The following is a 26,169-nucleotide window of genomic DNA, read 5'->3' on the forward strand; positions in this document are numbered from 1 at the left end:
TTCAGTTCCTGGTGATTTGATCAGAAATTTGTAGTTGTAAACTGATGCAAATAATAGAGGCATAATCTAGAGTCATAATTTGTAAAATATAAAGGAATCAAGGTAGGATTTAATAAAATACCAAAAATGAATATGTGATACGTTATTTCCCCCCCCCCCACTCATTGACATTAGATTTGTAGAAGAGACTTTTTGTTGATGGCGCTGATAAAGTGTAATTTTGCAAAACTGTATGAAGAGTGCAGTACATTGTAAAATACAAGAGCAGCCTGAAAATCACATCCCCATTTCTCCTTTTGTAGGCATTTTGTTGTTGTTGTTGTGTATTCTATGATACCACACTTGTAAAATCATATTGTTCACAAATCTGCTTATAAAGTTCTAATATTTTTGGGTATATTAGTAAAGGCAGAAAAACAGCCAGGCCTGTCCATAGTCCCATGGCCCACAAAAGCAGATATATTCTCTGATGGAGGGGAGTTCTGTCCTCAAAACGTCCAAACCAATTTAGAGGAAGATGCAGAGACTATTGACAGAAGGCGAAATGAGTAAAATTTACCCACCTTAGAATACTAAAAGCGTCCCTGTTTGTTTCTTCCTGTCAGCGCCATCTGTCCTGCTTCTGTCCTGCTTCTGCCTCCAAGAGAATTGTTTTCTTGTTGCTATCAAAAGAAGACTTCGTATGCATCTTTTTCCCATTTGTCTGGTTATAGGCAGAAGAATTGCAGTACAGCATTATCTTTGAAATATGCATATTTATTTCAGTGTGAAATCAAACCTAGACCAAGTCGTCTCCTCCTCTGGTGGATTTTAATTCATAAAGGGGGAAATATCTAAGCATTCGGAATCTGACTGGCAATCTTCTTTGTGGGACCATGGTCATTTTCTTCTCCAGATGGTCTAGTAGGTAGATGACATTCCCATCAGAGAACTTCAAGGCGTAGCCTGAGTAGAATCATGCAAAATACAAACTCTCCATTATTTTATTAATGATCTACTTGTCTCGTATGGAGAAGGAGAAGTCTTTTATGGACAGAAGTTGTTTCCCCCACCTCTCCACACTTGCCTGACAAATTTCAATTCGTGGATACTTTTTAGGCATAAGTCTCTTAAATTGCAAAGTAGTAGATTAATATAACCTGAACTGTGAGTAAATCAACTTGAAAATAATGGTCTCCATTTGCATGTTTGGCTCAAGTGTAGAAAGCATTTGTATGTTTTCTACATGAATTAAATATTTTCCTTTAAAAGTTAGGAGTCAAATGCCCTTGATAAAATAGGAAACTTTAGTTCCCCATACACTGAATAGAGCTGAACTGAGCTGTGTGTCTTTTAAGTAATAGAGTTGTTTCAACAAAGGATCAAACAATGCATCAATTTACAGATCTTCCATAACGTGGTATTGCTTTCTAAAACAAAGTAAATTATTGGCCAAACTGTGAGATTAGTGGGAAGGAAAAAGGCAAACTTTATGTAAACTGAATGTCAGCGTGTCTTCAGTATCTCTCTCTCTTTCTCTCTTTTTTTTAGTCTTGCAGTCTGGAAGAGTGAAGAAAAATTCTGAAAGCATTTAAGTTGCATGTGATTTTGATAAATTGTAATTAGATTCGAGGTAATAGTAGTCTTTCACATACTGCCAATTATATAAACCATAATCTGTGAAAAGATATTTTTTCCCATTCCTCTGTTTCTCAAATTCTGATTTAGTATTTTACTGTACTGTAATAAACCATTATTGTGTTGAAATGGCAGTGCTGGACAAAGTATATTTTCAATTCCTGTAGCATTTCATAGAAATATTTGCAGCTAGTGATCAGCATTTTTTAAAGATTGCTCTTACAATATGAGTACACAAGGGGAAACTACAGTATTGATAATAAAATGTTTTAAGCATAATTTCTGTTGTAAGTCTTTGAGTCACTGTTGACTCTGTGGACTAGTCTCTGCAGGTTTTTTGGCAGTTTCTTCAGAAGTGGCTTGTAATTGTCTCCTTCTTGGACTGAGAGAGTGAGTGGCCCAAGGTCATCCAGTTAGCATTACGCCTCGGGCAAGACTAGGACTCATAGTCTACCAATTTCAGGTCTGATGCCTTAACTAGTACACTGAACTGGCTCTCTTAGAAGCTCTTTAGGAGGGCATCAATCAGTTAGTTGTTTACTTAGTTATTAATCTGTTTATGAAAAAATTCTCTAAATTCTAAAGAGATTTTTTCCCCTTTTTTCTTTCTTTCATTTCTTCTCAACTTCTAATTTTGAGTAGACGTTTTTGCGCCCTGAGCTGCAGAATTCTTTAAAACAACAGATGGCCTCATTGGATGAAATTTTATGTAAAAAGGCTGAGAAGTATGATAATCCTCACTTAATGATGATAATTGGAAGGGACAGTTTTGTTGCTAAGAGAATAGTTGTAAAACACAATGTAGTCATTACCCTGCTGATTTATTCTGTCAGATGTGGTAGTCAGAGGTCATTAGGTGAATCCTGCATGGTTGTAGTGTCCCATGGTCATGCGATTGCCATTTCAGATCTTCTGCCAGTTTCCCCATTAACTTTATTGGAAGCCAAGAGTGAAGGTCCTAAATTAGAGTAACACGACCACCAGACGTTGCAATGTAATAACTGAAAGCTTGTTGCCATACACCTAAATCATGACAATGTGAGTGTGGGGATGCTATGACGGGTTGCAACTATGAGGACCCATCATAAGCCCGCTTCTTTCACTGCCATTATAATTTCAAGCAATGGCTGAATGATTGGTTGCTCAATATCTGTATATAAAAGTAAAGATTTCCTCTTTCCAGTCGGGTCTGACTACAGCGGGAAGTGCTTATCTCCATTTCTTATCTGAGGGAGCCAACATTATCCAAAGACACTTCTGTGGTCATGTGGACAGCAATTGGGCAGCATTAATTGCTTTTTCAAGGTTCTGATTGCCTTTGAATCAGTTGGAAAGCTTTCTTCCTTCTCTTTTCTCAGCCAAGGCGACACGATGCTGAGGTGTTAATATTTCTACTTGTACCAAGTAATTTGTTAAACATTGAAAATTTAACCACTAAAGATAGTCCTTGTATAACAACCATTTATTTAGTAATGATTTGAAGTTATGGCAAAGCTACATGAATGGTAGATGCTCCTGGTTCACCAAAGTTTGGATGTTGAAGTACCCTTGTGGTCACCATGACCAGATTTCAGGTGCTTGGCAGCCTGCTTGCATTTAGGACACCCCCCTCCACCCATCTCCCCTCCATTTTTGCCTTTTTGGCCACGTCTTACTCTACTGCCTCTGCCAGCCTTACCTCCCTAAGACTTTACCCGCCTGTTCCCAGTTGATCTTCACTATCTTATTCCTCCTCCTACTGGAGGAGGCATGCACTGCCAGGCTCTTTGTCATGCAGCTACTGGCTGTACTGTGCCTTCTTTCCATGGCCTATGCAGCCTTATCCAAACTGCATGCAGCCTTCTCATTCCAAATTACATGCAGGAGTCGGCAGGATATTGCAAGGAGGTACTTGCTTAATAATTTGCAATTTTCACTTAACGATAGCAATGGGACTACCAGGATTGCTGTCACTAAGCTACACCATCCCTTGGTGTCACACATTGCTTATCAACGGAAATTCCAGATCCAAATTACTGTTGTTAACCGAGGACTACCTGTAACACTTTTACCAATAATGTTAACAGTAAAACAAGTGCTTGAAAAGCAAAAATTTAGAAAGTCAGCATAAAAATATCAGGAAATAGATGTTAGTCAACATTCATAGAAATATCCTCTGAAGGAAAAGGACAAAAAAATGTCAATCTGACTAAATCATCCAATCCTGTTTCAGTGAAAATCTGCACGTAGTCTGAAATATAAGGAGTGCAGAATGTTGCATTGCAGTGTCAACACATTGGAAAAACAATAATGGATTTCATATTAAATGTTTTAACTGTTTTGAAAGTGCTTCTTACTTGCTAGAACTTACAACTATGTAGCTGTACTTACATACATGCATGCATATATATGTACTTACATATGTGCATAGAAAAGTAAACAGTACAGTTTTCTGAATAAACGGAACAGCCTTCCATTTAATGAGCCCACATTCAACAAACTGGCTGTAACAGACCAAATTTCAATCAAGATATCCTTCCAAAATAAAGGAAAGGCGTATTGCATCTGAAGTATCCCAGACAAGGCAGTTGAATTTACGTCAATTTTATGACATTCATAGACATTTATATCATTTGTGAATGATGTCATTGTACAACTGACATGGACAATATATTTTATAACAAATCATTTGCAGTGACACAAATGCAGCATTTCTATAAATGACATAATTTCTATTTTTTATGAATATTTAGGAGTAAGAGATGGCATTCTTCCTCCCAAATGGTCCAATAAACTGAAAATTCACTGAACGTTGGAATATTACAGCTATTCTTATATTAACATTTTTATTTACACTTAGTTTAATTTTTAGTCCTATCATAATTTTGGCAGAAATACTTGCCTGAGCAACAGACCTAAAATATCAACTACACAACTATTAATGTGTTATGCCTTAAATGTTTTTATGTTTGCCCTATATTGATCCATTTTGCCTTGCTAATTTGTTATATGCTATAAAACATTGCCTTATTTAATTAAAAATGCAGGATACTTCTGCAGATTCTCGCATCGCACAATGAATTGCAGATGGTGTGGTTTAAGATTTGGACAGAGTTGAAGTGAATGAAGTCCTGCTGTGAAATATAAGGCATCTTGGCATCCCAACCATTTCCTTGGGAAAAGATTACAGCCAGAGTGCGCCTGAACTTTATTGCTATGGGCCTCATGACAGTTTTCAGAAACATCCATGGCATTCTCACTAAAGAAATTCAGATGTGCTGAAATTAATTCTTGTATTTCATGATTGGTTTAAGAAGGGAATGAAAAAATATAACTTAGATTTTTTTTTACCCTCACATTGTAAGGGTAAATATGCTGTGAAATATATAAAATGACAGGGGTTAGTACAAATTTTAGACAATGACTCTGGAAATGAATGTGCCAGTGTCATTGAGTTCTGTTGCTGTTAATATTTCAAAGCTTTCCAGGACATATGTTTTCAATTGTTAAAATTCATAATCCTTGTGAAGTAAATCAAGTAAAAATACTTTTCGTCAAAGTAATTGATTCCAAGATTGATTAATGAAAAATTAGATTCAAGTGAAGATTTACTTTCTCCATACCCATGTCTGAATTTACTGAAAGTCACGAATGACTAGGTCCTGAAAAATCAAATTTAGCTGAAAAATAGTTGTAGTTTAAAAATTTTAAATACAGCTCTATGCACCTCATCATCTTATGTCTCAGACTGCATAAAGGTTAACAAATCCAGTAAAGTATGCAGTTAATTAACAGGTTAACCTGTTCTTAGGTTTTTTTTTAAGGACTGAGTTAGATAAATGTGATGTTATGGAAGGTCGCCTGGGTTTATGTATGAGCATGTGTGATTTGATGTGTGAATTTAAATCCCCTTATTCAAGCATTCCTGGAATAAAACTCTTGCACAATCCGAGATTGCTGGTTATGTGATGACAAAGCAGAAGTTGCTGAGTTGATCATTTTCAAACAATCCGGTGACATAAGGCTGCATTTTTAAAATAAAGAATAGATTGTCTTTATTTTCATGTTTACTCTCTAGCCCAAAACCTAGTGGCTGCACAGGGCAATGTTTCAAGAACAATATATCAACTGTCGACAGAATATCAACAGGTCTCAGCTTAATTTTATTAGATTGATGAGGTTTATCAGGTTTTAACTTAGGCCAGGCTATCACACTGTAGGTAAATATATATTATGTATTTCTTTATGTGTCTGAGGTTTTTTTATGTGTCTGTATTAACATCGAAATACTCAAAACAGCACAAATTTCAGTACAATTGCTGAAACCTTTATAGGATTTGTGGAAGATTTTAATATTTTGACGTGATACATGGTCCCCACCTTTTTGAGTGGGTATGTTTAACAACGGGTTATGGATACTTTCACAAGTATTACCCTTCACAACATCCTGGGTCAACAGTAGGAAACTGAAGTGGGGGACTTCCCAGAGCCAACAACTGCAGCAGAAAAAAGAGCCAGTGGTTGGATTGGTTCCTTGGAGGTCCTCTCCAGATTAAAGAGAGGACAAGAATTACCCAAAAGTTTGCTCTATAAATAATCTTCCTGTGAAGACATCATAAAATAGTGGTCTCCACTGCATTCGTTTTGCCTAAACCACAGTTCAACACCATTAATTTGGACATTGAGTTTGTCTACTTACTCTCATAAGTTCTTTCAGAGACTGCTTATTATTTACTTTCTAGGTGTTAAGAACCATCGAAAGGATAAGTTTCATTACTCAAGAATTTCCTACCCTGAATGAAAGAAGGGTTTGGAGGGTTTTTTTTTTTTTTTGGTAAGTGTTAGGATTAAAAAGAAACATTTTAATTTTTGGGAAACAACAAAAGGCAGAGTAGAATCTTGATTTTGGAAAGGGGTAAATGGACTATTTTCTGTGAGTGCTTTAAAATTTTATAAGAGAATGTATGATGATTTTGAGATTAACTATAAAAATCCTTCCATGAGAAAATTTGGTTGATTGGGAAAAAAAGATAAGTTGGAAGGTTGACTACTCAGAACCAGAGAAAACAAAGGATTACAATTAAAGGAGAAGCAACCCTTTGATACAGTGGACTAGTACTATTTGACTATAGAAAAAATTAAGGCTGTTTTGGGATAAGAGATCCAGAAATTACTTACAAAACTGTCTGGTAGTACAGCAGAGATATAGAAGAACCGCAAATTTTATTGGATGAAACAGACTGAGATGTTTTGAATGTAGATGTGGATTTTTAAAATAATGCTAGATTACAAAAGTGATATGGAAAATGATGCTACGATCTGAAAATGGATTTTAAATCCCATGTGATATGAAAAAAATGCCGCTATGGATTTACAAATGAAACCAGTTGCTTTAATAATTAAAGAAGACAAACAAATAATAAATCAGAAGAGTGACTTGAAAAACTTTCTTATCCTGGATTTACCAAGGGGCATGTTAAACTAATGGAGTTGTTCCTGAGGGGTGGCAATGAGAAAATGATTTTAAAAATCAGCTTGAGGGAAATTATTTCACAGGATAAAAGATCAAGAAAAGTAAGCAGAAGGAATGCAAGGTGAATTTATTTCATCAGGGTTATATATTGGGGTACTGACAGCTATTAATGAAATTTCATTTTGTTGAGGACTGAATGATGAAGCTTTAAAGATCTGTTTATAAGTGGAGAGAGTTATTTCTTAGAGAGTGTGGTAAATTGGAATACAAAAAGGATTTATTAAATTAAGGTTTTGGTAGGTTTTAACAGACTTTTGATGATTTGCATTGAATGATAAGTCTCTTTCATTTGGATTATTCATAAGGGATGAGAGATGGGAAAAAGAGAACTTTTTATTGAAAAAATTAGAGGGTGTTACATTATTTATATTTGTTTGAAGGGGGCAAGGAATCATCACACAACTGGACATTAGTACTGCTTGCAAACCACTCTTGATGCTCATAGTAACCTACAAGTAGACTATGGGGCAATATTACCAACTGACATGATGATGATGGGCACACTATTACCAATGGATACACACAATTCTGGATTAAAGAGATAATTTCACAGACTTCTGTTTAAAATGCTATTAATTCATGTATGGAATTTCTTAGTCAACCCAATCATGGTTCTGCGAAACCTTTTCCAAAAGGCAACTGGACTTTCTTTTTTTCCCTTTGAAAATCTTTCACTCCTCATCCAAGAACTGGAAAAGCTTCTTGAATGAGAAGCAAAATGTTTTCAAAGAAAAAAAAACAAGTAAGTCAGTTGCTTTTTAGAAAAAGCACTTTGGGATATTTATTCATTTAAATTTAACATAATTGTAAGCTGTTCAGAGTCACTTGGATGAGTTGCACAGCTATAGAAACTGAATAAAACAAACAAAGAAAAGAATCTAGGGTTAAAATATTATTGTTGTTTGCTTTAGTGTCACAATTCAATATAGAATATTCAGGTATTTTTGATCCCATCTGTGTCAGGTAATCCTCTTTTAGCGACCATTCATTCAGAGACTATTCAAAATTACAACAGCACTGAAGGAAGGGACTTAACAACCATTCTTCATAGTTGTGGCCATCACAGGGTCCCAGTGATTACATGATCCCAATTCAGATGCTTTGCAACCAACCCACAGTTATGATGGTCACAGGGTCCCACTGTCATTTAATCATTTCATTTGCAACCTTCACAACCAGCTTATTACAAAGTTAATAGGGAAGCTAGTAGGAGGTCACAGTGACAATGATTGCAGGATGCTACAACTGCACAAGTTTGACCTAGAGTGTTATAGGATGCGCTTCCATTGACAGTGTTAAAGTATGGTTTGAGTTGAAGTCAAGCATATTTCCATAACTGGAATGGGATTCAACTGCTAAGGTAGTAAAATATCTTGATTGATTCTGTTCAAAAGTGTCTCTCTTTTTCTTTATACATCTTAGTTTGTCCAAATTGTAGACCAAAGGAACAAAAGTATTGTGGTGCATGACCCTGAGAATAAGTCAGGCCATTCATTTCCATCATTACTTTTTCATTGCTTTTCAAAAGTATGTTTTCCTCATTGTTGACAGCAACCACATTTTTGATGGATAATTATTGTAATGGCAAGTAAAAACACAATAACTCTTGTTGGGAACTGAAAGCAGGTTTACGAAAGCAGCTTGTGCAATCTTCACCCTCCATAGAGTCAAACTGGATGTTTTTTGAAACGGCTGTTTGCAAGCTGATGCTGTAAAAAAGGCAAACTTGGGGCCTCCTGTCAAGACTGATACGAGTCTCCTCAATTTCCTCTGAAAATCATTGCCTCTGATTTTGTTTTGTTTTTTAAATATTCAAGTGGCTTAGAGAGCTGTGGATTTTTTCCCCTTTGCTTGTTAGTTGCATAGTTGTCTATGCATATTGAATAGAGGTGCAGAATAATAGTTGCATTAGATGGAATGACCACTTTTTTTTTCCTTTGGGAAATGAATATTTCAGATTACCTAGCAAGTACTAAAACCAGAAGCCTCATAGGCAGAGATTCAATTATTAGCTTGAATGACTATGCTTACTCCAAGAACCAGAAAACCCTTTTATGTTTTATTTACCATATTTTTTCAGACTATAAGATGCACCTAACTTTTGGGGAGGGACAAAAAGTCTGTCTCTGACTCCCAGCAATTTGCCTCCTTGCAGCAAACAGCCTGGTCAGTTTCAGCACAGCCTGATTTAGCACCACCAGCTGATTGGCGGTTGGATCTGTCTCCCGGAATATCGCCTATCAGCTGTTCCAGGCTGCAGGGATCGCCACTGATCATCGCCACTGTTGCCGGCCATTGCCACTGCTGCCTGTCTCCGTCTCTGTGTGCTCCATTTTTGGCCCATTCCAGGTGGTCGGGATAGGTGGCGGTAGTCTCCGCTGCCTGGAATGAGCGAAAAATGGGGCGCGCAGAGGCTGAAAATGGGGCACACAGAGGCGAAGATAGGCGGCAGCAGCGATGGACGGTGGTGATCTCTGCAGCCTGGAACAACTGATAGGCAGTTTTCCGGGAGACAGATCCAACCACCAATCAGCTGCTCATGCTAAATCAGACTGTGCTGAAGCTGACAAGGCTGTTTGCTGTTTGCTGCAAGGAGATAAATTGCTGGGAGGCAGAAGCCAAAAGGTGGGTGGGGCTTCAGCAACATTCACTCCATAAGACACACAGGCATTTCTACCCATTTTTAGGGGGAAGTGCGTCTTATACACCGAAAAATACAGTATTTGTTTATTTAGAAAAATTATGTGGCTGCCCAAATCACAGTCATTCTGGACAACTTATAGAAAGAAAACCTGTTTCTCCATAGTGATGATGCTCCACAAGGAGGAAGCCACCACAGAGAAGCCCCTTCATGGTTACTAGGTGGAACTTCTTAAGAGAGGAAATCCATAACATATCCTGCCTCCCCGCTCTCATGGGTTAGGTAGATGTAACTGGGAAAATACAGTCCTTCAAATTTTAAAAAGAATCCAGCAACTGACAAGTAAAAAACGCAAGCCATTGCAATGGAAGCAACAAGTTTCAGTTCCTGTATCTGTTTCTTCAGCTTCTGTTAGATAACTTTGAAATCTTCTTCATTCTTCATTTTGGACTGTGAGAACAATAGACTCCCATATAGTGTAATTGTTAATCCAGTTTCAGGCTGTTAGCTGCTGACGTGGGCTGATATAGCTGTCCCAAACACTAGTCATTTATGTTTGCAGCATTTTACCAATAAGTATTCTAATATATATTTTTATTCTATCATTTCTCTTTTTCCTCGAAAAGGCCAAAAGTTTTGTTTTCAATATATTTCCTTTTCCTTGTTTTCTGCTTGCTTTAGGTAGCACACATTCAAGAACTGCCTAGAGCCTAAACACGTCAATTTAGAATCACATATGTGGGATGGGCAGCTGTATAAATTGATTTAACAAATGAGTAGTTTGAATGGTTAATACTCAAAATGCATGTTTAAATATCTACATTTTTCCTAGAGCAGGAAGAATAGAACCCTATACAATTTTTTAATCTTGGTGTTATTGAACACATGTCAGAAAGCTTCATATTTTCTAAGTCCCGTTCTCTTCCTCCTATTAAACATTAACAGGTTACAATTATTTACAAGATGCTTCTGTTTTATATGGAAAAGGTATATCTGTTCTCTCCAGAGCCAAATTGCCGGTATTCCATTATAACTATGTGCTGGATATCACAGACTGGATCAGGTAGTGGGATTATTGGAGAAAGTAAAAGGTTATACAGTGCATTCCCACCAAGTTGATTTCAAAGGAGTGGACACTGATACCAATTGTACTTGGATATATATCTAATTTACGCCTACAGTTTTTTTCCAGAAGTGGTCTATATATAAATATTTTTAGTTGGGAAATGTTTTTTATTTTACTTTATATTAAGATTTATTTAAAAGAATATCAGGTTCTTCGTTTTATTTTTAGCATGACTGAGTGTGGTTTGCTTTTGAGTTACAATTTCTAGGAATGCGATTCCTGATTAAAATTTAAAATACTTCAATTAATAATTATAACTTGCCAACATTCTCCTTTTTGTTTTTTTCTATGAACCCGAAGGATTGTTCATCTTCAGAAGAATATAATATTGCTGCAACATTATTGCCATTGACAACTGCTTTTTATAGGGTAAGTTGTGTTTTTCTAAGAATTAGAATATATATATATATATTTCATAACTGCACTGAAATTACATGAAGGGTGAAGATTACGAGGGCATCTTACCCAGAATTTGTTCAACTTATTTTTCTTACTTTTTTACAACCCAAACTCTCAATCACTTTCTGATACTGTTGGGTTTCCTGTCTTTCCAACATTGTATAATTCTAAAGGGCATTAAGGGACAAAAAGCAACTGAAAGGATTAGATTAAATTTAACATTAAATCTGACATGGCAATATTAGGCAGACATTAGAGTTGTTGTACTCTTTGTTTTCTTATGTTCTATATATGGTAGAGTGGAGAACTGTAAAGAAAGAGCTTTCCTTCTGTATTGAAGTGTTATAGAGAAGGAAGAATATTCCATTATATAAGGATACTTCACTTATATTCTATCTCTAATTAGTCTTGACATGTCTAATCTATTTCTTTCAAGTGTTAGTTAGGTCTCATAAATCTAAACAGCAACTGAAATAAAATAGAAATAAAAGCAATTATAAATTCTATAGTTTCAAAATAATAAAATTGGGTCAAAAAGTACATCAAGAAGCACTCTTTGCTTTGATCCAGATTATATAGAGAGAGCATATTATAGGCAGTTGTACAAAATTTATATACCATTGGCATAGCCAGTCACAAAAAATGAATTATCAAAAGTCAAATTTACAATCATATTCCCCACATCCCTTCATTTATCCTTGACATCATTCTAAGTAAGATGGTTCCATTTCCAAATAAAGTCCTGGGCAAAATCAGATATTGAATATTTTTCTAAAGATTGGATTGAAATACATAGTGGATTTAAAGGCATTCTTGGAAGTAAAAGAGTTTGGTGCAAGATGCAAGAGCCAGTTTGATCTAGTGGCTAGGGTACCAGGATAGAAACTGGGAAACCATAAGTTTGAGTCCTCCCTACCCACAAATACAGGTGGATGACCTTTCAGCCTTAGGAAGAAGGCAGTGGGAAACCACTTCTGAAATCTTGCCAAAAAAGTTGCAGAAAGTTGTCCAGGCAGTTGCTAATAGGCAGAAGAGGGTAATTACATACATCAAAGTATACTGGCTTCTAGTTTTCCCATTTAATTTGTTTTTTAAATTAAGAACAATAACATTTCTTTTTAAAAATGTGCCCAGTGACAAATTTGGGGATTTTTAATGCTCCCTTCACTATGATTTTATTTAGATAAATTATTATCTAAGCTATTTAACAGACTGTGCTTAAGCACTCCTGATGTCCGTCACTACATTTACATATTTTAACTGAATAGCTATGTTGTTTTAGACCAGTGTTTCTCCACTTTGGCAACTTGAAGATGTGTGGACTTTAATACCCAGGATTTCCCGGTCAATGACGTTGAGGTCTACATAACTTCAAATTGCCACGGTTGAGAAATACTGCTGTAGATTAAAATTCCAGCCAAAGACTAATAGAACTTTAACCTAAGGGAATAGGACTATTTAGTTGAAATAACACAGAGAATGTATACTTAGAATATATTGTGGTTTTTGTTGATGTTTAGTAAAAAAAATCTAATGCAGTAATTAATATCCTATGACTAGGCGCTGACAAAATGTGACAGAACAGGATATGACAGTAGAAGTTCATGGGCTCATAGCTTTCAGCATTAAACTCATGAGCAAGTCAGTATATTGGATGCATACTTGTGGCCGGGAAAATTTTTACAATTGTTCAGCAGCAAGCATCACATCTATCTTATAGTACCTTAACAACAAACATCTTCCCATTAATTGAAATTTTATTTACTGGTCTAAATAATCAGAGGAAGATGAATCATTTAAGCCAGAGGAAGGCATTTTTCATTGTACATGTAAAAATTCTTGTGTAAATAAACAACTTTAATCTTTAGTACAGAAAACAATGTTTCTGTTTACCATTAGTAATACAATTGGAATTTGTTGAAAATATCAATTAGTACTTGTACTTGAGATACAATGTTTTTTGTCTTTCTGTTAAAGATTATTAGTTTTTGACTGAATACTATTTTGTAGCAGTAGCGTTTAAATCACTTTTAACATTTTCAACCGTCTGAGGAAATTCCTTAGAATATAGGAAGCTAATTATAAATGTTTCAGATGCAGATTTGTTGGAATATCTCGGTGAGTGAGTGCATACTTAGCTTTGCAAATTATAAATCAGCATGAGAAGAAGAAATATAGTTTGGTGTGTTCCTCATCTGCTTAATGTTTTGAATGCATTAAATATACTCTGATTTTTAACATGTTAAAAAAACCTTTCTTGTGATTGCTGGTATATCTACTAAGTTAGTTCAGTAACTTGACATTGATTTCAATAATCATGACCAAGGTTACAGATTTACAGAGTAAATGAAACATATAGAACTTATATGTAAACTCACATGGGATTGCCCTCTAAATCACCCTTTAGCACATTGATGGTCCCATTATTTTTGCTAGAATATGCAATTTGATTGGTTATATATTCTCATACAGGAAGAATTCTCATAGAAAAGTAAATTAAATACCATGCACCATTTCTTAAAAAAAAAATTGCAGTTTGCAGATGGGCTGTTTAAAGCCCATAATTCAGAAGGATTTAATCAACCTGAGAACAGGCTTGCTGCTGTTTTCTAAAATAAATCTGTGGCTGTATTTTATCACAACATTTTAACATAATTTTTAAAAAGAGATAAAGCACATGAAGACAAAGCAGCGCTGTCTGTTCTTGAATAAAGCTCATATTTTTAAATCTATATGCTATTTATGTCTGGGGAATGTCTGAGCAGTCATCTATAATCATCTGTACTCATCAGATGGATAACTTATTTTTGGTTACATTTCCTTAAGGATACTTGGAAGCCACAACTTCCTGAGGCTAAAACTGCAGAAGACTGAATATGCTCTAGTTAAGAGATTCTTAGCCAGCTATAGAACTCTGTGCTTTCTTCTACCAGTCACTCCTTTCTTGTATGAACTGGCCAATACTTTTCTCACCAGCCTTAATTGTCATTTAAAAAATTCTACAGGCACCCACAAAGGAAAGCAAATATGCATGTCCCAGGATAATATTCCAGGATTTAATCTGGGTCAGTCACTGGGATCAGAGGTTTAGTCTTCCAAGCTTTCGGATTCATGCTGGAGTCCACCCTTCTTTTAAAAGATTCTACAGACATTACTTATACAAGGATTTCAGAATATTTTCTCAAATTGGTTTGAGGGGCTTGTTCCTTTGCCTCTTAAGGAGTCTTTTGTTTGCCCCCTCTTAAAGAAGCCATTGCTGGTCCCACTATACTGGACAATTTTTGTATATTATTTAACCTTCCCTTTGGGAGGAAAGGTGATTGAGAAAATGGTTACAGCAGTTTCAGAGGATCTTGGATGAAATGGTTTATTAGGATCTCTTTCAAGCAGGATTCTGGCCCTGGTATGGGATGAAAATGGCTTTGGTCATGCTTATGGATAGATCTTTGGTGAGGGTGAGATGGGGGTTGTGCATGCATCCTTGCTCTACTTGACCTCTCATTGGGTTTCAATACTGTCAATCATGATCAACTCAAGAATTGAGGGTAGGTAGCCTAGTGTCATGCTTATTCATTTCCTTCCCCTGAGGGTGATTCCAGTTGGTAGTGCTTGGGCAGGAGACATCCCGCCCTCGGCCCATGCTATATGAGGTGCTTCGACATACGGGATTCTTCCTCCCTCCTATTTAATATCTACATGAGGCTCCTGGGTGAGCTCATCCGTCACCTTGGGATTGAGGTTTATTCTGGGTCTGGAAGCTGTGAGAGTCTGGGTGGAAAATAACAGGGCCCAGCTCCTTCTGGCAAATTCCTTCTGAATTCCTTGAAGAGAAGGTGACAGTAATGGCTAGCCAGTATGTGCAGCACATTACTAGCACTTTTATCAATTAACAATTGTAACATGTGAAGAACTCACTGCATTTGTTGAGACCTTTTGAGATTACCTGAATTTTTTTCATGTATGTGGATTTGGCAACCTCGTACTTGGTGATGGAATTAAAGTAGCATTTTCCCAATAGAATCACTAGAGTGTCCTGGGAGATTGAAATGACGAAGTTATTTTGTCTTCATTTTGAGTCCTCATGTCAAACTTATGACCATTAATTATTTTGTACAAAGTTTGTCCCATTTATCCTATATAGGATCCAGAGTGGTCAATGTAAGACTTCTTTATAAGTCTGCTGAGCAGAAGTCAAACTCATTTTTTTTCCAATTGATGAAGGAAAAGTGACTATTTTATTCAGCTGCCCTAACAGAGATATAACGTTTTCCACAGAAATCTATTGCCCTCTGCTGGTTATACATAAGCTTCACTTAATGGCACTCATCCCAGTTTTATTTAATGAAATGTATATAATCAGAAAAATTAAATAGAATAGTTTGAAGATTCAGTTTGATCATACACAAAATAATGTTGGATAACTTGTATAATTTTATAGAGATACTCCAACATAACATGTGATTCTTTATTCATTGACGATTTGTAGTTTGATGGCTATTACCCAGAATCCTTGTCTAAAGTTCAGTCTGGTTTTGAAGAAGGGAGCCAAATTAGGCTTTTTGTGGAGCTGGTCTGTGGTGTTGTTCAGTATATATTTACCTGAAAAGGAATAAGTTCTCCCTTCCCCCTGAAATATCTTTGAACTGAAGTTCTATTGAAAACAAATTAATTGGGAATTGCAAATAATGAAAGCAAGTGGGAGATAAGAGAGGGGATTGTATCAGCAGATGAGACAGGCTCTTTTGCTGGCCATTTTTTGTAGACGGTGTTTATTTGCAGGGGAGAGTCTTCTCTGTAGATGGAGGCTTTGCATGTAGATGATTCTAATTTCTGGGAAGTTACATTGACTTTTTATAAATATAAAAGGGGGAAATAATTCATTAACCCAAGGATTGCTTCCCTAGAGTCCATCCCAGTTTGAATGGAATAAAGTAGTAACTACAAATCTATTCTTAGCACTGCAGAAGCCAATGCACTCTACCCTGGGCATAATAACTACAAATCTATTCTTAGCACTGCAGAAGCCAATACACTCTACCCTGGGCATAAGGACTACTGAATCCAGCTGGGTTTAGAATAAACATAGATAAATACTTGCTTCCCAAGCACAGATTTTGACAAGCTGTCACACTCTGACATGACGTGTGTATGTATATGTGTGCCTATGATAACAGCAGTTTGTGAATGAAATAAAGGTGTGTGTGTGTGTGTGTGTGTGTGTCTCATATACTGCTATAACCCAAAATCCTCCAGCAATTTAAAGTGGTTTCTGCAAACAAAGAAATACTAGCAAAAAAAACCCACATTTGATTGAAATATCAAGTCTTATTTTAGATTATTGTAAGTTCTAGATAATTTGAATTAGCTAATATAGCTAATTTTCTGTTGAACATATTTCACAAGAAAATTATGGGCTCCACCTAGTATTATTTCTCATAAAAGCGCTTGAAAATGAAACTGATCATAAGCTGTATTGCATGGAATGCAATCCCATTCTTTCTTCATTGTTACATTTTTATGGAACTATTGTAATCTGAGTGGCAAAAATATATACATTATTTCCAGGCCCTGAACACTGAATTAGGATTAGCTATTTCTAGAGTAAAAATTGTCATTGTGGTTGGTTGCAAAATCAGCTAGACATTTAGACTAGATTTTGCATTTTTATTTAGGTCAGATTGTTGTTTGATGGTTTTAAAGTCACAGGATGTAAGTTTTTCCAAGTAAAACTGCCTTTTGCAATGCCAATACTATTATTTAATGGTACATTAAGGAATTATTATTACAGAAATACTGTATTATCAAAGCTCTAGGGAAAGCATGGAAGTCTGAAAGCACTCATTTTTCATACATATTGCATGGGATTTTGATAAATAAATTAACAAAGAAAGAAACATTACTTTTCCCATGGAAAGACACATACTCATTCCCTCAATGAAAGAATGGGTGGAGTTAGCAGATAAGGCAAAATTGATTCTTTTAATTAAAGAGAAGAATTTATCTAGTTTTGCTTCTATTTGGAAATCAATTCTGGATTTTGTACTTGAAACTGGGAAAAAAGGAAGTTTAATTTTAGGTTTTGATTATTACAATGATTTTATTGTTACACAAATGACTTGAAACATTTAGAAATGTAAACTAAAAGGTTGTGATTGTAGTTTTTTTTCTATTCTGTTGAACTGAAGTCACTACTTTTTTCTTTTCCACTTCTTTCCACAGTTCTCTTCCGTCTTTAATCTTTTGGCATTTGTTTTTATTTGTATTTTATATTATAATAAATTTTAATAAAAACTACTTGTACTTTGGGCAATGTGGAGATTGCGCTAATTAAACCTTGTGACAATCTCTATTTCTGATCATACACATAGTCGTAACTTTTTATAAAGTTGTTATTAAATTTCCCTTCCATGACTTTCGCAAGTAGAGTACTTACTCTGAGAAAAAGATATTATAAAAATATTTAGGGGTAGCATATAGGAAGCCTCCAAGGTCTCTGTAGCAGTGATATAAAGTTTCAGACTCTTATTTGATAAGTATAAAGCATGCACTGTTTGCTTAAATTCAGGCATGCTTTCAACTGTGGCTTTTTCTGAAGCCAGTATAATTAGGAAATCGGATGGGAGTTCACTATAGGCCAGAAGTGGGTTCCTACCAGTTTGGACCAGTTCGGCCGAGTATGTGGTAACATGGCTGCCACACACACACACCCCAAACTGGTTCTTTCGGCGGCGCCATAGGCGGTGCCATCTTGTTTTTTGCTTCTGCACATGTTCAGAAGCTTTTTTTAGTACTGCACATGCGCGCATAGTGCACATCAAGTGTGTGCTTGCAGCGCATCCCTGAGCGAACCAGCAGTAGCAGCAGCCAGAATTCACCTCTGCTATATGCTATGTCTGTGTTGCCTATCATAGTAATGGAAATGGAAGATGGAAGACAAGGCTTTTGTGAGAGATTTGGAAACATATCAATTTATGAGTGTTTTGACCTCCCTTTTGGATTTTTTTTAAAAAAATATTAGACAAGATAGATCCACGTGGATTTTATCAAAGCACAAGCATTGCTACAATTATTTCTCGTGCTGAAACTATCTGTCCTAACAAAGTTTGCTTCTTGAAAACTGGATTTTCTGTAGTTCTTGTTGGGTAAAATTATTCTGCTGATTTATTTGATTTTCAGAAATTAGCTCCTGGAGTCAATCAGTTTGCATATACCTGTGTCCAAGACCACCCAATATGGGCTAACCAGCAGTTCTGGGAAACAACCTTTTATAGTGATGTGGAAAATCAGATTCGCTCTCTGTATCTTTCAACTAAGGAAGACAATCATCCACAACACTTAAAGCAAAAGGTAAGTAAAACAATAATATGAAATACTAAAGTAAAAAAGCTAAATCACACAGGATTTCTGGGGGTTTGTTTAACCAACAGGCTCTGTAACATGAAAAAGTTTGAAAAATTCTGTTCTACAGTACAGTATTAGCTGTCTCCACTATCACTTTCTCCAATTCATTATTAAAAATGTGGAAAAGAAATGAGCCAGGAACAAAATCATGTCATTCCCTCTTGACACCTCATTTCAATGTGAAGAGTAGTCATTCGTGAGCACTATTTAAATATTTTAATGCAGTTATAGCTCCAAGTACTGAAGTAGACAAGGTAACTAGCCCCTATTTTGCTAGCTTGTTTAACAGAATATCATGGTCACTGTTAAATATTTTATTAAAATGAAGCTATAGCAGTGCTATGGTCTTCTAACAGATTTACCCAATCTGTGAAATTAATATGATGAAACTTGCTCTTGTTAATCAAATTTGTATGGCTGCCCATCTCACAAAAAAGTGAGTCTGGGCAGTGTGCAACAATACAAAGAAATAGCATGTACCTAAAACAATCAGCATAAAAATATAGAATCGGCATAAAAGATAATAATATAAAACAAACCCTAGGCAAAGAGAGAATAAGAGAAGCTTGTCTCAGCAATGGAGCCATATAATCATATCTCTGGTTTCTTGAAGCCCAGGCTGGTGACATAACCAGGTTTTGGAGGACTTCTGAGACATGGAAAGGAATGGGGTTCATCTAATTTGGGGGGGGGGGGAATGTTCTATAAAGTGTGTACCACAGCAGACAAGGCCTGTCACATGGGACCCACCAAATGTACATCTCTGATGGTAGCAGCATATCTTCTCTGCCAGATCTACTGGATACACTATTCATACATTCATGTTGATTCTGTCTATAATCACTATAGTCTTTTCAAAGTGCTTAACTATCTGATAGTTATGGTAATTATCTAGAATCTTCCAAGATGTGGGTGTCAGATTAACTACTCTGTAGTCCCTGGAGCTTCCTTTTTCTATTTTGTGAAGTGGGGACTATATGGCCTTTTCTCTAGTTCCCTGGTACTTAATCATTCTCCAGGATTTTTCAACAATGATGAATAAAAGTTCTTTTTAAAATATACAGTATATCCGTGATGGTGAAGGTGGCACATGAAGCCATATTTACTGGCACGCGAGCCATCAGCTCCCTGATTTTCAGCCTTCCAGAGAGCCAGGGGAGGCCGTTTTCACCCTCCCCGGGCTTCAGGAAAGCCTCTGGAGTCTAGGAAGGGTGAAAAACAGGCCCAACAGACCAACCGGAAGTTCAGAAATGATCCATTTCCGGGGGGCTGGGGGAGGCTGTTTTTCCCCTCCCCAGGCTTCAGGAAAGCATCTGGAGCCTGAGGAGGGTAAAAACTCTCCCCTGCACAGGGGGGGTAGGCATGCATTCACAGGACAGGGAGCGCATGCACATGCATAGGTGAGCAGGGCACATTGAATTGTGGGTATGGACATGCACACAAGCGCGATAGCACACACATGCACAATTTTGCCCCCTCCTTTAGAAAAAGGTTTGCCATCACTGCAGTATACTGTTCATTTCTCCAAAAAGTGCTTCCAGGTTAAATTATAAAAATAAGACTATAGAGTTAAGATCATGCCAATAATTATTCATAGGTTATAGTCATATCATTCTGCCTTTGGGCATAAGTTAGCTTTCTCTTAAATTAAAAGTGAACATTCCTGAGAAGTATGCATAAATTACTGGAGGTTTCACCGTGATTCTTGTATTATTGTAATGAGTAGCATCGTTATAATGAGGTATAAAATAAGCTTGGTTAATTTAAAAGCTCCCAGAATCAAACTGTTAACATTATGAATAAGATTCTTACAGTTTAAATATCATTTTGCTACTTTTGAAGTCAATATGTAACACTTCATATTTCTGTGGCAGAAATATATTCTTTCTCTTCAAGTCAGTTCTTTCAGATAAAATGTTGATATTTAATGAAACCAGTGACGTGCAGTCAGGAGAGGCAGAGCCTCACCGCTCTCATCATGAAAATAAAAAAAAATTACTCCGGGAAGCCGTGAAAGTGGCTGGGAGAGGCGTGCGGCTTGGTTTAGCCTCCCTGGACATCTCAGCAGCAGCCCCAAGTGTGCCGATCTCGCCATTTTTTGCATCGGGCGAGCCCGGGATCCTTGCAAGGGGAATGGGACCACGTGTGCAGGCGGCTCCTCAATGCCAGCCTCAGATAAGCGCAGCCGCGGTCCCCTTCGTGTTGGCTTAGGAAGGAGGGGAATGGGACGTGTGCAGGGGAAGGGGATCGCGGCTGTGCTAATCTGAGGCTGTGCGCTGCTGAGGAGCTGCCTGCACACGTGGTCCCATTCCCCTTGCAAGGATCCCGGGCTCTCCCGATGCAAAAAATGCCTAAGTAACATCATCAGTGCTAGAAGGGGGGGAGAGGAGGAGAAAGGAGAAGTTTCTCTTCTCAGAAATGTCTTCTTAGTGGAGCTGCTGCAGCCTGTCTGTTCTTTTCTGACATTTCTGAGAAGAGAAACTTCTCCTTTCTCCTCCTTCTCCCTGCCCATTCCCTTCTAGCACTGATGATATTACCTAGGCATTTTTTGCATCGGGCGAGCCCAGGATCCTTGCAAAGGGAATGGGACCACGTGTGCAGGCGGCTTCTCAATGCCAGCCTCAGATCAGCGCAGCCACGGTCCCCTTCATGTTGGCTTAGGAAGGAGGGGAATGGGACTACGTGTGCAGGGGAAGGGGATCGCGGCTGTGCTAATCTGAGGCTGTGCGCTGCTGAGGAGCCGCCTGCACATGTGGTCCCATTCCCCTTGCAAGGATCCCGGACTCGCCCGATGCAAAAAATTCCTAGGTAACATCATCAGTGCTAGAAGGGGGGGGAAGGAGGAGAAAGGAGAAGTTTCTCTTCTCAGAAATGTCTTCTCAGTGGAGCTGCTGCAGCCTGTTTGTCCCTTTCTGACATTTCTGAGAAGAGAAACTTCTCCGTTTGGGCTGCGCGCGTGCGATCGGAGCAACCACGCGGTTTGATGACATCACCAGCCTCACCAGTCATAAACCTCGCCGCACGTCACTGAATGAAACTATTCAATTTAACAAGTAAATAAATTGAGGCTTTTTGTGAATATTCAAGTCAAATTAGATTTTCTATCCTTGTGAATCAGCAATTCTCATAGTAATATTTTCCTCCCTTTAATAATAATGGAAAAACTGGTAGGAAATTAAAGGCTCATGCTGCTGTCAGACTTTTCTTCATTCCAAAGCAACAGTATTTCAGTATTTCTGATTTTTTTCTGCTAATTTCTTCATACACATATTCATTCAAACACATTTTAGAGTTGTCAATAATGTAGATTTCTTCCAGAAGTTGCCAAGGTTATTTGGAGTCATGAGGAATAACCTGACTGTTCAGCCAGAAATTTGTGCTCTTTTTGCAAAACTGAAACTGAAGCAACAGCATGAGTAATTAGTAAAACTGGGATGAAAATGTCTGGGGTTCCTCAACATATGTACGTATGTACATTACATACAGTGGTGGGTTCCTACCGGATCGCACCGGATCGCATGATCCGGTTGGAGAATGAACCCGGAAGTGATTTCCTGCCCCGCCCCCTTGGCGTTTTTTGCATCGGGGCTGACTCCCCGCCACCACCGCTGCCCGATGATTCCGGGGGGCCATCCAGGAAGACGAGGAACGCAAGGGGGGACCCTGCCCCCCCACTGATGGCCGAATCTCGACACTGCTCCACGGAATCCTCCCGTTCCTCCTCTCAAAGATCTTTTGGGAAGGGAAAGAACTGCGAGGGGGAAAAGCCTCCCATTGAAAACAGCGCTGAGTGAGGTGGGGAATCCTCCCGTTCCTCCTCTCAAAGATCTTTTGGGAAGGGAAAGAACTGCGAGGGGGAAAAGCCTCCCATTGAAAACAGCGCTGAGTGAGGTGGGGAATCCTCCCGTTCCTCCTCTCAAAGATCTTTTGGGAAGGGAAAGAACTGCGAGGGGGAAAAGCCTCCCATTGAAAACAGCGCTGAGTGGGGTGGGGAATCCTCCCGTTCCTCCTCTCAAAGATCTTTTGGGAAGGGAAAGAACTGCGAGGGGGAAAAGCCTCCCATTGAAAACAGCGCTGAGTGAGGTGGGGAACCCTTCCGTTCCTCCTCTCAAAGATCTTTTGGGCTTCTCAAAATGGGTTTCTCTTTGCACCCTTCAATCCGTCTCTCTCTCCCTCTGACGTCCCCCAATGGCTCAGCGTGAAAAACTGGTGGGAACCGTGCAGAGGAAAAGGAGGAGGAAGGAAAGGGGGGAGAGAAACGGGGGGGAGGAAGAGAGAGAGAGAAAGAGTGACACCCAAAGGGGGGAAGTTGGGAGACAGACCTCCCTCTAAATACTGATGCCCTCTGCTTTTGGGGGGGAAAGGAGAGGAGGGTCCTTGGTGAACCTCTACCCCCTATTCCCCCTATCCCAGTTAAGCCAGCTAGATTTGGGACCCAGCCTTTCTAACTTCATTTGGGATCTTCTAACATCCCACTCCCACCCGGTCACAAGGCCAGCAAGCCACTCCCACCCGATCACATTGCTGGCAAGCCACTCCCACCCGGTCACATGGCTGGCAAGCCACTCCCACAAAGCAGGCCACACCCACAGAGTAGGTTCCAAAAAATTTTGAAACCCACCACTGATTACATATATACAGATAAAGGAGAAAGGGAGGAAGAACAACTCCCTGAAGATTTCTTGGCCATAGCTAACAGAATTAATAGTAGTAGGTGAATAGTAGGCAAGGGCTATAAGAAAAGAATGTTAATGGAAAGAAGTAAGTGGCAAGCTTGCATGAACTTGCTTTTGTTTGTTTGATAAAATTACCAAGAATTTTACAAGAACTTGCATTCAAGTTTCGTACCTGATCTCAAATTCCAAGATAAACCATCAGTTCTAGACAATTTCCTATATGTTCCTTGAGAATACATAAATAGAAAACTTGATATGAAAATAATTTCATTGGCTTCATTTTTCTGATTCCTTCTCAGATTCCTTCTTCTTTCATGAACTTCCTTTGAAGTCTTATTTCTAACACTGAACTGAAAAGGCATGTCAATGTCATAACCTAAGTTGGCTTCTATTTGTTATGGTTTTGTCACTGTGCCATGTTGTATCAGTTGTGTTTTGTTTTCTAATGTTTCTTTATAGTATTTTGTGTTTCTCTGTCCTTTTGGACACTTTTCTTTTTCTTTTTTCTTCTTAATTTTAAAGGTATGTTGGGAAAGCAGTATTCTGGTATGGGAAATTGCATAAGTCACAAGTTATCATTTGCATTATTCTGAGATGATACTTAATGCTTCTGGCAGTATATGTTGTATGACTAAAGGAATATACTGTGGGCAAACCTGGTTGATGCCAATAATATGCCTGCACATGTATTATAGACATTATAGGAATGCTGCATTGTATAAATATGTTACAGCCTTTAGAATGAAATGAGGAATGGAATGAGGCATGTCTTAATTAACTAGGGATACTTGACTTACTGACATTCTGTACCCTGGCGATAAATCAAAACGTCTCCATTATAGTAAAACTTGTGAAATGGAAGATCTGGTATCTCAATAGAGAGTAACAAAAGGAGGCTTTTTCTATCATATTGCCTCATACTATTAATTACTTGCATCTTGAATTATATGAAATATCAAACATGACGCAAGCACATTTTCATTTGTTTTGAAAACAAGAACATTCTAGTTAAGCTTTATTTCCCATTGATGTCACACAAAGATCTTGAATGTGCAGCTGAATGTGCAAATATCTGCAGGGGGGAACATTTGTGCATATATTGGCTTCCACACAAGCCCAACTCATGTACAGATGTCTGCAACATCTGAGCAATGTTGGCAAATGACATGATTTTAAGAATATCTGACAAGGGCTAAAGAAATGTATACAGTCAGAGAAAGATAGAGAAGGACAGCAAAAAGGAGAGAGGGAAGTTATTGCAAACACGTGCATCAAGAAGAACAGCTGAATTGCTGAAGAGAGAGTTGTAGAAAACAGGTATTTTCTTGATGCCTTTCCCAATGTTCTTCAGATGTCTGGAATACTGTATATATATGCAATTAACAGTTATGAAGTAATGTCATGAGACTTGCCAAGCACCTTTGCCCTAATTTCTTAAGTATACCATATATCTTGTCTACATGCCAACTACCTAGTTTACAGGGAGTGATACATGCAGCTGGTGAAAATGCGAACATTTTTCAGTGCTACAAAGCTATTAACACAGCTCACCTATTCATATAATACAGTCACAACAAATAGAATATAGCAACACATAGAAAGCAGAAATAAATAATCGTTATACTAGAATGAAGGTGAAATGAAAACATAGTTACCAATTTTTTAAAAGGACACTTTTTAAAAAGGCAAGCAAACAAAAAACAAGGTGAAGAAAAAACTTTTTTTTAAAAAAAATAGCATTATGGGAGCCTCCCTCCCTCTCTTTTTTTCCCAGCTGCTAATTGCTACTTATACTATACTAGTAATGGTGAACCTATGACACATGTGTCAAAAGTGACATGCCATTCCATTTTGGGCGAGAATCCAGCATTCACCAGTACCTGATGACTATTCTCAAAAGCACACCCCATTTTGTGTGATTTTTGGAGGGTGTGGAGGCCTCCAGACCTGCTGGAAGTCATATGAGAGGACCATCTGAGCCTCTGAAAATCCTCCAAGAACAGGACATGCTTGCTTGTAATTTTCCAAGGCTCCAGAGGCGCAGAAGAACTTTCTCCGTAATTGTTTTGAGAACTAAGGCCTCATGCAACCCACAACAACCCCAGCCTGAAAAGACCCGTCAGTAGAAAGAGAAAACATCCTGAAAATAAGCAGCTTGCAGAATGCTGCTATTCAGGATAGCCTAGGTTGCTGAGAGACATTTTGCTAATTTATGACATGCTGAACCCAAAAGGTTCAACATCACTGTACTGTACTGTACTGTACTGTACTTAGACCTTCGTACTAATTAGTACGTAGTAAATAGTTCATTTCTCTTTGGTTCATTTTGATTATTATTTTTTAAACAGTTTTTTTCTTCAAAAGCTACATTCTTTTTTATAATAATTTTATTAAAGGTTATTAGTACAAAAATAAAAGATTAATGCACATTAAGTTAAAAAAATAGAAAAGAGATAGAATAAAAAATGAGAAATAAGAAAAAAAATATAAGATGACTCCCCAACTCGACCATTTCAGTAACTAAATAGTTTTTCTAATATTTCAATCTACAAAAAAGATGATTTCTTCCCATATTTCATTACTTGTCAATAATCAAATTATAAAAACTCATCAGTACTAATCAAGTGTCTTTTAAGAGCTATCAGAAATATTAATTTTATTAATTGATTTATATTTATTTATTTAACTTTTTGAGCATTTTGGTGAAAATACAGGTATTTCAGGAACATAGAGAAATAAATAATATGTATTTACCTATATTGCAGTAGTCTGGCCCAATTTGAAATTAAATAAATTC

At 37.5% G+C, this 26,169-nt stretch overlaps 1 protein-coding gene across 3 annotated transcripts in view; it reads left to right on the forward strand.

The window, feature by feature from the left end:
* SBF2 (SET binding factor 2) overlaps positions 1-26,169 on the forward strand; it is a 211,756-nt gene that overhangs the window by 138,923 nt on the left and 46,664 nt on the right. For all 3 annotated transcript variants that reach the window (XM_081942456.1, XM_081942458.1, XM_081942457.1), the window contains exons 17-18: positions 11,197-11,265; positions 18,472-18,642. In XM_081942456.1, coding sequence (XP_081798582.1) covers positions 11,197-11,265; positions 18,472-18,642 — 240 coding nt within the window. The remainder of the gene's footprint in view (positions 1-11,196; positions 11,266-18,471; positions 18,643-26,169) is intronic.

This window comes from Natrix helvetica, assembly GCF_964273705.1.
Source record: "Natrix helvetica genome assembly, chromosome: 1".
Lineage (NCBI taxonomy): Eukaryota > Metazoa > Chordata > Lepidosauria > Squamata > Natricidae > Natrix > Natrix helvetica.